This window comes from Bombina bombina, chromosome 4 (genome assembly GCF_027579735.1).
Source record: "Bombina bombina isolate aBomBom1 chromosome 4, aBomBom1.pri, whole genome shotgun sequence".
Classification (NCBI taxonomy): Eukaryota; Metazoa; Chordata; class Amphibia; order Anura; family Bombinatoridae; genus Bombina; species Bombina bombina.
In genome coordinates this window covers 990,842,980-990,855,174 of record NC_069502.1, presented here as the reverse complement: position 1 = coordinate 990,855,174, position 12,195 = coordinate 990,842,980, and the positions used below count along the sequence as shown (strand labels likewise).

At 37.1% G+C, this 12,195-nt stretch overlaps 1 protein-coding gene across 1 annotated transcript in view; it reads right to left on the bottom strand.

The window, feature by feature from the left end:
- The window catches only part of REL (REL proto-oncogene, NF-kB subunit), a 149,052-nt gene that overhangs the window by 87,419 nt on the left and 49,438 nt on the right, over nt 1-12,195 (bottom strand). The window contains exon 3 of the mRNA XM_053712043.1: nt 10,583-10,725. Coding sequence (XP_053568018.1) covers nt 10,583-10,725 — 143 coding nt within the window. The remainder of the gene's footprint in view (nt 1-10,582; nt 10,726-12,195) is intronic.

Sequence of the window (12,195 nt, the reverse complement as noted above, 5' to 3'; positions counted from 1 at the left end):
CTCTAGGGCCATAATTAATTATTACATTATCAATTTGTTAACAGTGTGGGGTTACTTGCTGGGTTACTTTATTTCCTATATATCTGACATACTACTTAGTATTTGTCTAGACCATTAACTCTAACTTTTTTGTTCCCACTCCCCTTACTACTAGCTAGGTGATACTTCACTTTTTAAGCAGGGTCGGATATATCCTAGTTTTGTATTTCCAGTGTTTTTTTTAACACCAACCAGGTATAATATTACCTAATTTGAACCTAAGCAAAATGTGCAGTTTACAGGTTGTATATGCTGGTGCTCCTTAATTCTTGTGCCTTATTAACTATGCAAAGCAGAAGCCATACATCAACACTGTCCAGAAGTGCCTCAGACTTCTCTGGGCTCGGTCTTATCTGAGATGGGCAGTAGCACAGTGGAATCTTGTTTTGCGGTCCGACAAGTCAACATTTCAAACAGTTTTTGGAGAAAACAACCATCGTGTTCTCCGGACCAAAGATGAAAAGCCCCACCCAAGCTGTTATCAGCATCAGGTCCAAAAGCTAGCATCTGTCATGGTATGGGGGGGGGGGTGTCAGTGACCATGGCATCGGTAACTTGCACATATGTGAGGGCATCATTACTGCAGAATGATATGTATACGTTTTGGAGCAACATATGCTGCCATCCAGATGTCATTCCAGAGACGTCCCTGCATTTTCCAGCAGTAAAACGCCAAACCACATTCTGCCCGGATTACAAGTGCATGGTTGCGTAAGCAGAGAGTGCGGGTGCTAGCATGGCCTGCCTGCAGTCCTGAACTGTCTCTGATTGAGAATGTGTGGCGTATTATGAAGCACAAAATAAGGCAATAAAGGCCCCGTACAGTTGTGCAGCTGAAGACATGCATAATGGATGAATGGGGGAAAATTCCGCTTGCTAAACTTAACCAACTGATGTCTTCAGTGCCTAAATGCTTAATAAGTGTTATTAAAAGAAAAGGTGATGTTACACAGTGGTAAAAAGTCGACTGTCCCAACTTTTTTGGAATGTGTTGCAGTCATCCGATTTGAAATGAGAGTATATTTTCAAAAATACATTAAATTTACAAAGTAAAACATCAAATAGTGTGTTGATAATGTGTTTTCAATATAGTACAGGGTGAATTGAATTTTTAAATGACTCTTTTTGTTAGTTTTTTTGCATTTTCCAAACTGTCCTAACCTTTTCAGAATTGGGGTTGTATGAATGTATTTATATAAAAATATATTTCTTGTTTTATATTATGATGTTATCATAGGGATGGTCAAAAGCTTCTGGGCTGGCTCCTAGATTTTGAACAACTTTGTTGATCCCTGTATTAATATATTTTATTGGCAGTGTAACTAATAGTCTATAAGCTATATCTCTTTTTTTGTCACTTCTATATTATGCATGACTGGCTACCTACAGGTGGCTTCCGGTGTTATCTCTAGGGGTGGAACATTTGTGCTGTACAAACTGTAGGCAGATATTTGGAGAGAATTTATTTCCAGCCAACAATTAATATCATGAGTTGGTGTAATGTGGTTAAAGGTGCTCTACTGCACTGCCACCTACTATGCTACATAAGGAAACAGGAAAGAAATAGTCTTCCTTTTTATAACCGGTTTGTGAAATGGTCAGACTAAGGTGTGTAACTGCTTTACACTTTTATATACAACCACACATTATTCTGACAGCAGAAGAAAAAACATTTTTGCAACTTTTTTTTTTAAATACAGCACATTTAAAAAATAAAGCTGTCAGGTGTGCCTACAGCTAAACTACAAGGGAAAAACACATTTAAACAGCTGCTATGTCAACAATGTTGAAATGCTGTCCTCTTTAATTTGTACCCGAATAACTTGCAGAAGATGCTGCCTTAGGCCTAATCTGTTTTTCAACCCTCTGCTATTTTATTTATAACCTCAATCTTTAACAGCCTGTCACGCTTGGTGGAGTGGGTTCAGGGGTAGAGGTGTCTGACTTGAGTGTTTCCTGAGAGCAGAAAGGGGCCAGTAAAACATGCTTTCCTGATTTGTTCCCCTTTTATAGGCTGAGTAATGATTATACCTTATTAAGAGAAATAAAAGGTACACAAGTAGATCTGTAGTGATACACTAAACTTGAAATAGAACGAGGTGTCTTAGTCAGGATACAGTACTATAGTCTCTGGCAGATCTATGGCTGGCATCTCTGTAGCACACACCAAGACTGGAGTAATGTCCTCTCTAGGGCCTAGGACAGGAGTGGCCACTCTAGGGCTGAAGAAAGGAGTAATGCCCTCTTTAGGGCAGAGGACTGGAGTGCCCACTCTAGGGCCAAAGACTGTAGTACTCAGCCTCCTTAGGGCCGAGGATTGGAGTGCCAACACTAGGGACAAAGACAGAGTCATTCTGTCTTTAGGCCCAAGAACTGGAGTGCCCATTTTAGGGCTGAAGACAGGATACATAGGTACTGCTGTGACGGGCTGGAGACACAGGATACACAGGTACTGCTGTGACAGGCTGGAGACACAGAATACACAGGTAATGTTGTGACAGGCTGGAGACACAGGTACTGCTGTTATAACCTGGAGACACAGGATACTTTGGTACTGCTATGATAGGCTGGAGAAACAGGATACACTAGTACTGCTGTGATAGGCTGGATATACAAGATACTCTGTTACTGTTGTGATAGGCTAGAGACACAGTATACACTGCTGCTGCTGTGGCAGGTCGGAGACACAGGATACTCTGGTACTGCTGTGAAAGCTGCAGACACAGGATACACAGGTACTGCTGTGACAAGATGGATACTGAATACACAGGTGCAGGTATAGCAGACTGGAAACACAAGAATAGCCAGAAGACAGGTCAAGGGTCTGAATACCAGGATAGCAGTCAGAACGTTCATCAAAACTCAGGGAAAACCCAGGAGAATGGTCAATCAGCAAGCTGAGTTCAGAAGCCAAGAAATCACCAACAACAACAGTAATTCAAGTAGAACCATAATTTCAGGGCAGGAAGTCTTCTGAGAAGCAGCCTTTTATAGTATTGCTGATTAGGTAATTATACAGCCAGTGCAGGCAGCAGGTCTTCAAGAAATCAGTCCAAAACAGAGCCCTCTGGCACCTCAAGGACAGAGCAAAAGGCTGCAAACCCTTCAATTCTGGGCAGAGGTGTGACACAGCCTTCTTTTCTTTTTTATTAACTGCTACCTAGTTCAATGTACACTGACAATCGGAGATCTGCATACTCAGGAGGACCATGTTTGGCATAAGTTAAAAACATTAATTTGTTAATGAATTTCACCTACATATACAATGTGCTGCCCTAGTTTTAAGACTAGGCCAGAGGTCATGCACTGGGCTGCACTGGCAACATTGCTAAATATACTGGCCATGGAAACATCTAAGATGAGATATTTTGTCAGCTGCAATAGTGCCTCAAAAGTATGCTATTTATCTCTTAAATACTTTGCTATTTATCTCCATTTCCTGCCTGGAATTGAAGAATCTGATTCTTCAATAAAAGAATCCACAAGAAAAGGACCCATTAATTAGTTTGTTTTTTTTGAAGGCAAATGGAAGCTTTGACCATGGAGACAGATGATGGATGCTGGAACTTAATCATCGCTGAGGCAAAAGAAGTGGACTTGTTTTCTTTTTGGAGATATACAACAAACTTTGAAGTGATACTTACAGTAATTGTTTCCTCTTTTGAAAACAAATACCTCTTGAAAAACTTGCTGCAAAATTCATACAGATTTGTAACCGCCTCTTGTTATTATAATCAGTGGAGACACATTTTTCTCACAACCATTCACCTGCTGATGCAAAGAATGAGTTAAACTCTGATGTTTGGCTCTTCTACATATTCAAGGTAATCTGCACAATACAGAAGTGCTCTTGAACATCCATGAAGTGATTACATTAGAATCATGTGAAGAAAATAGCCATATAGATTATGCAGTGGTTACAAAGATATCTTCTGGACATAAGATTGGTCAGCTTGCCAGAAACAATCGTCAGGCAGACTATCTTGATAGGAAGCACCTGTGACAGGAAGAGAGTCGTCTCAAAAGAGTTCAATCATTCATCTTATGACCCAGCATTCAGGGACTTCAGTGACAGATGATGGCTTCAAAGTAAATTTATTAGGTAGAGAGGCTTGTCAGTCAAATTTCTCTCCCAGAAACGTATACATTTCCTTCTAGTTTATTTGATTCATTCTTTACTTCTCATCTTTGAAGCTCTATGGAAAGTTCAAAAAGACAAAGTGGAGTTGATGGCAATGCTGCCCTATGACCAAGAAATCCCAGTTTCCTTCTTCTAGTGAGTATGGCCATAGACAAATACTGTAGTCTATATTTAGGTCTACTGATTCAAGGTTTGCTCTTTCATCCAGACACACAAGCCATACTTTGTATGCCTTGGTGACGGAGAGAGGTATTGTTTGAAGAAAAGGTTAATACATTTGCAAAGTGCCTATACCTTTAGCCTACTATCATGAATGAGATGTATTTTCTGATTATTCCAATCAATATGTTATATCTATGTGTTTTTATCTTTTGAATTCCAAAACACTAAAATTATCAGCCATTACTAGAATCAGATGGACTAAAGAAACCTTGGGTACACCTATTTTTTCAAGCAACAGTTCATATAAGTGTAAGATATGGGCTAATAGGATTGAGCTCTCATTCTATTGGCTGATTGGAACAGCTAATAGGATGAGAGCTCGATTTTAGCAGCTCTAATTCCTATTGGCTGATTGAAATCTTTCAGTCAATAGGAATGCAAGGGACGCCATCTTAGATTGCGTCACTTGCATTGAAGTTTCAGTTTACAGCGGCGACCCTATGAAGAGGATGCTCCGCGCCGGATGTCTTCAGGGTGGACCCGCTCTGCGCCGGATGGATGAAGATAGAAGATGCCGTCTGGATGAAGACTTCTTGCCGCCTGGATGAGGACTTCGCCGGTTGGATGAAGGTCGAAGAGGCCGCCTGGATGAAGACTTCTTGCCGCATGGATGATGACTTCCCCGGCTGGATGGATCCTTCAAGCGGGACTTCAAGAACTGTAAGTGGATCGTCAGGGGGTTAGTGTTAGGTTTTTTTAAGGGTTTATTGGGTGGGTTATATTTTTAGTTTAGGGTCTGGGCATGTAAAAGAGCTAAATGCCCTTTTAAGGGCAATGCCCATACAAATGCCATTTTCAGGGCAATGGTTAGCTTAGGTTTTTTTTAGATAGTTATTTATTTTATTTGTGGGGGTTGGTTGTGGGGGTGGTGGGTTTTACTTTTGGGGGGTTGTATTTTTTTTCAGGTAAAAGAGCTGATATCTTTGGGGCAATGCCCCACAAAAGGCCCTTTTAAGGGCTATTGGTAGTTTATTGTAGGCTAGGGTTTTTTATTTTGGGGGGGCTTTTTTATTTTGATAGGGCTATTAGATTAGGTTTTTACATTTTTTTTGTAATTTAGCGTTTGTTTTTTAATGTAATTTAGTTATTTTTATTTATAGTAATTTCGTGTTTATTTTTTTTTGTAATGTTAGGTTTTAGTGTAAAGCAGGTTAGGTTTTATTTCACAGGTAAGTCTGTATTTATTTTAACTAAGTAGTTAGTAAGTAGTTAATACCTATTTAATAACTAGTCTACCTAGTTAAAATAAATACAAACTTACCTGTGAAATAAAAATAAATTATTAGTTATATTGTAGCTAGCGTAGGTTTTATTTCACAGGAAAGTTTGTATTTAGTTTAAAATAGGTATTATTTAGTTAATAATTGTATTTTTAGTTTAGCTGTATTTTAATTATGTTAAAGTTAGGGTGTGTTAGAGTTACGTTAGATTTAGTGTTAGGTTTATTAATTTATTTAGTGGTAGTGATGTGGGAGGTTTAGGGGTTAATAACTTTAGTATAGTGGCGGCGACATCGGGAGCGGCAGATTAGGGGTTAATAGTTTATGTAGGTGGCAGCGATGTTGGGGGCGGCAGATTAGGGGTTGATAACATTATGTAGGTGGCGGCGATGTTGGGAGTGGCAGATTAGGGGTTAATAACTGTATGTAGGTGGCGGCAATGTTGGGGGTGGCAGATTAGTGGTTAATAACTGTATGTAGGTGGTGGCGATGTTGGGGGTGGCAGATTAGGGGTTAATAATATTATGTAGGTGGCGGCGATGTTGGGGGTGGCAGATTAGGGGTGTTTAGAGTGTTAGATTTAAACATTAGTTTTATTTTCCCCATAGACATCAATGGGGCTAAGTTACAGAGCTTTTCATTTCGCGATGCAGTTAGACTTTTTTTTTGCCGGCTCTCCCCATTGATGTCTATGGGGAAATCGTGCACGCGCACGTAACGGCAGCGCTTGATTTCGGTGTGGTATGGAGCTCAACGCAACCATATCGCGAGTACAAGCCGTAATACCAGCGCTATTGGGAGGTGAAATAACGCCGCGTTTGTGGCAGTCGTTAAAATCCCTATAGCGCTCAAAACTCGTAATCTAGCTGAAAGTTTCTACTAACTGAACAGCTGAAGATGACATCTCTTTAGCTCTGTGCACATTTGCAGGTTAGAGTTCTATTGGGAAAATGATTGAGCTTGCATTCTCAGTTTCTGAGATGTTGTGGTGCAGTCACAAAATTTAAGAAGCAGTTTCTGAGGTGGCAGAAATAAAGCAACCCAAACTTGTTGACTGAAAGACCCTGCTCTTCCACAGCTGCACAAGAAAACGAATGCGCCAATCAATGCTGTGTTGCAAGGGAAGATTGTGGTCAGACAGGTTCTCTGCTTAAGATCTTGTCTATCTGCAGCTTGATACATTTTTCTCTAGAGAGCATTTGAGCCACTGCTCTGGCCTGATTTGGAAGAAAATGTCTCTACTCTTTGTTGGCTTCTGAATGAAACTTTTGCATGTTTGCCCACTCATGTATTCTACTGCTTGGTGCTGCTATGGTAAGCAAGATAAATAAAACATATCATTCTTTCTAAAACTCCAATATCAGTTTCTTAAAGGGACAGTCAACCCCAGAATTTTTGTTGTTTAAAAAGATAATCCCTTTATTACCCATTCCCCAGTTTTGCATAACGAACACAGTTATAATAATACATGTTTTACCTCTGTAATTACCTTGTATCTATGCCTCTGCAAACTGCCCCCTTATTTCAGTTCTTTTGACAGATTTACATTTTAGCCAATCAGTGCTGACTCCTAGGTAACTTCCCGTGCGTGAGCTCAATTTTATCTATATGACACACATGAACTAATGCCCTCTAGTGGTGAAAACTGTCAAAATGCATTCAGATTCCTTCAAGGTCTAAGAAATTAGCATATGAGCCTACCTAGGTTTAGCTTTCAACTAAGAATACCACAAGAACAAAGCAAATTTGATGATAAAAAAAAAATTGGAAAGTTGTTTTAAATTACATGTCCTATTTGAATCATGAAAGTTTATTTTGGACTTGACTGGCCCTTTAAGTAGCACTTTCTTAGTTTCCTTCTCTTTCTTTCCTGCTTTCTAACTAAAATGGTATATGGACATACAAAATATAAAGTATCTCCTCTTTATAACAGGACGATGTATATCTGAACCGAATTCTCAATAAAAATGTTATTTAAAAAAAAAATGGTATATGGAAACATAGAAACATAGAATTTGACGGTAGATAAGAACCAAAAAGGCCTATCAAGTTTACCCATATTACATGTTACTTTTTCCTTAGGATAGCCTTATGCATGTCCCAGGCAATTTTGAATTCCTTTACAGTCTTTGTGTTTACCACCTCAAATGGAAGTTTATTCCATGAATCCACCACCCTTTCTGTAAAAAAATGCTTCCTCAAATTTCTCCTGAATCTGCTACCCTTCTATTTTATTAAGTCCCTTCATATATTTGAAGGTTTCTATCATGTCACCTCTTTCCCTTCCATCCTCTAAACTATACATATTTAGATCATAGAGTCTTTCTTTGTACGTTATATATCTTAGACCATGTACCATTTTAGTAGCCCTCCTTTGGACAGCTTCTAGTTTATTTATATATTTCTGAAGATATGGTCTCCAGAACTGTACACAGTATTCCAGATTTGGTCTAACTAATGATCTGTAAAGTGGCATAAGAACCTTGCAATTTCTGCTACTAATACCTCTTCCAATGCAACCAAGGATTCGACTGGCCTTACTGGCTGCACTGCAGCATTGTGTACCAAATTTTAAATAATCTGAAATAATAATTCCCAAGTCCCTTTATTCTTTGGTTACAGTCAGTAATGTACCATTGAGACTATAATTGGCCTTTGGGTTTTTGGATCCTATATGCATAATTTAGCTCTTGCGCATGGAGGAAGGGGAAAAGCATTAAACACACCCCAAAAAAAGGTAAGGCTTCTGGGTTTGTATTTTTTAGCTCCCTAGTCTTCCCTGTTGTATTTAGGAAATAAAAAGGAAATTTATGCTTACCTGATAAATGTATTTCTTCTACAATACGACAAGTCCACGGATTCATCCTTACTTGTGGGATATTATCCTCCTGCTAACAGGAAGTGGCAAAGAGCACCACAGCAGAGCTGTATATATAGCTCCTCCCTTCTCTCCACCCCCAGTCATTCGACCGAATGTATAGGAAGAGAAAAGAAAAGCTAAAAGGTGCAGAGGTGACTGAAGTTTTGAACAAAAAATATAATCACCTCTTTCACTTTACCTCTTCCTATTACTTAGTATAGGCAAAGAGAATGACTGGGGGTGGAGAGAAGGGAGGAGCTATATATACAGCTCTGCTGTGGTGCTCTTTGCCACTTCCTGTTAGCAGGAGGATAATATCCCACAAGTAAGGATGAATCCGTGGACTCGTCATGTCTAGTAGAAGAAATATATATCATTAATTATAATTTATTTGGTCTTACATTGCATTAAAGGACACAACATATCCCCTGACATAATTTATATTCTTAGGGGAAGATTTAAGCAAATAAACATGAAACCTATTTTTCTTTCATGATTCAGATAGAGTATACAATTTTAAACTAAACAACTATCCAATTTACTTCTTTTATAAAATGTCCTTTATTCTCTTTGTATCCTTTGTTGAAGAAGCAGCAATGCACTGCTGGGAGCTAGCTCTTGGAGTAATTTGAGGAAGCACTTCTTTACAGAAAGAGTGATTGATTTATGGAATAAACTTCCTCAAGAGGTAGTAATGACAAACACTGGTCGGGGACTTTAAAAATGCCTGGGACAAGCATAAGGCTATCCTACAAACTAGATAAGTTTATACTGTTAGGTAATATCGGGCAGAATATCTATGTTAGATGAACACATTGGGTGAGCCAATGACAAGAGGCATATATGTGCAGCCAACAAATAACAGCTAGTTCCGAACTGCCCACTGCTTCTCCCCAGCCTACCTATGTATGCTTTTTAACAAATGATATTAAGAGTACAAAGCACATTAGATAATAGAAGTAAATTGGAAAGTTGTTAAAAATTGCATGCTGTATCAAAATCACAACCTTTAATTTTGCCTTTACTGTTTCCCTTTTGGGCTTTGCTGTATATGTTTGCATGAGGGAGCCTGCAACCACAAATTTAAGCAGCAGAAATTACTTCATTATTCTCTCTGCCACCTCAGAGGTGGTGAGATTTATAACACCAATACTTGCTTGTTATGAGTGATTGACATGCCCTGCTCTCTACTGGGATCTCTTGTGCAATGTTATTGTTAAGTGATGATTGCAGGTGGACAGGTTCTCTACTTGAGAACTTTGAGAAACGTTCCCTTTAGAGTGAGCTCTGGTTACAAGTTGGCTTGCCATAAAAGCATAATAAAAAGTAGTGATGCACCGAAATGAAAATTCTGGACCGAAACCGAATCCGAAAATCCAGGATGCACTTGGCTGAAAACCGAAACTGATACCGAAAATGTATTTTTTCAAATTAATCATTTTTATTTTATTTTTTTGCATAATTAGAGCCAATAAAAAAGCCCACCCTTTTATTGAAAGTAACACACTAAAACTGGACAATAATATCCTAACACAATAATATGCTACACAATAATTTTACCAAGAAAAAAAAAAAACAGGCAAAAAATAATGCCATTTTTGGCCCATATGTTTCTGCGACCAAAATTTTGGTGCATCCCTACTTAAAACAATTATAAATATTAATATACTGTATTATTCTTCATTTAGTTCTATGTAACAATCATATTTAACAGGTTTTTTTTTACCAATTATCCAAATAAAGTATAGTCCTAGAAAACTCATTATATGCAGAACAGTAAGTCAAATAATAAACTTAAACAGCAGCTCTAGGCTAGCATCAAATTTGAAACATGCTATACAATAATTTTACCGAAAATAACAGGCAAAAAAAACGAAAACCAAAATAGCCAAAAATGCAATTTTCGGCCGAAACTTTGGTGCATCCCTAATAAAAAGTTATAAAAGTTTCCTGCACAGCATGGGTAGAACAAAAACACTTTTATGACTTGATACTATGCTGTGTGTAATAGGAGTATTTTGTTTTTCCATGTCTCTATATTGTAAGCTTACAATGAATGAAGGATAATGTTGGCTTCTGCATAAATAGTAACAATGTTACCTGGATTGATGGGTATGACCTGTTATTTTCTGTACTGCGTTCTCCAAGGATGCTGCCAGCAGACCTTCCTTCACATTTATACCTAAATCTCATCCCTCGTTGCCGGGGCTGCTCAAATATTTCAATGTACGGTTCACGTTCTCCTTGAAAGAAAAAAAAGAAAAAATTCTTAAAGGGTCATTAAAATGTACTTTAATTATTTCTTTTCTCCCCTTTTCCTGTAATGTAACTCTGAAAATGGTGGACTTTCCAATTCCTATTAGAAGTTGAAGTGAAAACTCTATACTTAACAACATGGTGGACCATTGCTTTATGGACACCAACATTTTACACTTAAAGTGACATTAAACACTTAGAGATGGTAATACAAAATTATAAAATCGTATATATATATATATATATATATATATATGGTACTAGAGAGCACTTTAACTAGTGAAAAAAAAAACTTAGAAAAAAGAGACTGAATGATATTTATTATAGTGATTAAGCTCATCGGCATATGGCTATTAAAGGGACATTAAACACTTTGAGATGGTAATATAAAATGACTAAATCGAATATATAAAAAAAGTCTGCAATATACTTTATTTATTTTGTCCCCTTTTCCTATAATTTCATTCTGAAATTGTGAGCATTTTAGTTCCTGTTAGAAATGGAAGTGCAGAACACTGTTATATTTCACACAGTCATTGGCTGCACACTTTATTAACCTTTTTATAACTGTCCCTAATTGGCCACAGCAGAGAAGGTAACCTAAGTTACAACATGGCAGCTCCCATTGTCCTATAGACACTAAAACTTTACACTTATTTTGTCAATATTTAAATAGCTCATGAAACTTTAACAAATACTTCTACACGTTATTCTCAGACTAATCTCTTCTTTGAATGCATCATTCTATCTAGCATTTATTAGTGTTTAATGTCCCTTTAATTTTTTTTTATATTTATTTAAACAACTAATATAATTTTTAAAAATACATCTGTTTATTATCCTCAGGCTAATTTTTGCTTTGAACATATCTATTAAACCTTTCTTTACTGTTAAATGTCCCTTTAAATAAGGAGTAAAAAGGGGCAATTATGCAAGTTAACATATAGCACAAGTAACATGATTTATTTTACCCAATTATGGGCCAGATTACAAGTAGCACACTATTTAGCATTTTCGAAATCCGAGACACCCTAAACAAAAAATGTTGTGATATCAACACCTATTGCTCGTGCACTAACTTGACAGGAGTTATTCATATTTCACATTCCAATGTTTTTTACTTCACAGAACAATGTAGTTGTTAATGTAAATACATATTTCTATATAAATCTGTATATACCTATATATACATATATATATATATATATATATATATATATATATATATATAGGTATAGATATCTTCTACATTAACATTATCATATATATATATATATATATATATATATATATATATATATATTAAATAATTAAAATACATTTTCTTTATGTGAAGAATATAGGAATGTATAATATGCGTATCGCACTTTGTGTTTTGCGATTTAGGTCTAACACAGTGTCGGATTGGCACACATGAAGTATTACTAACCTCAATGTGCGTTATTGAAATATTACAT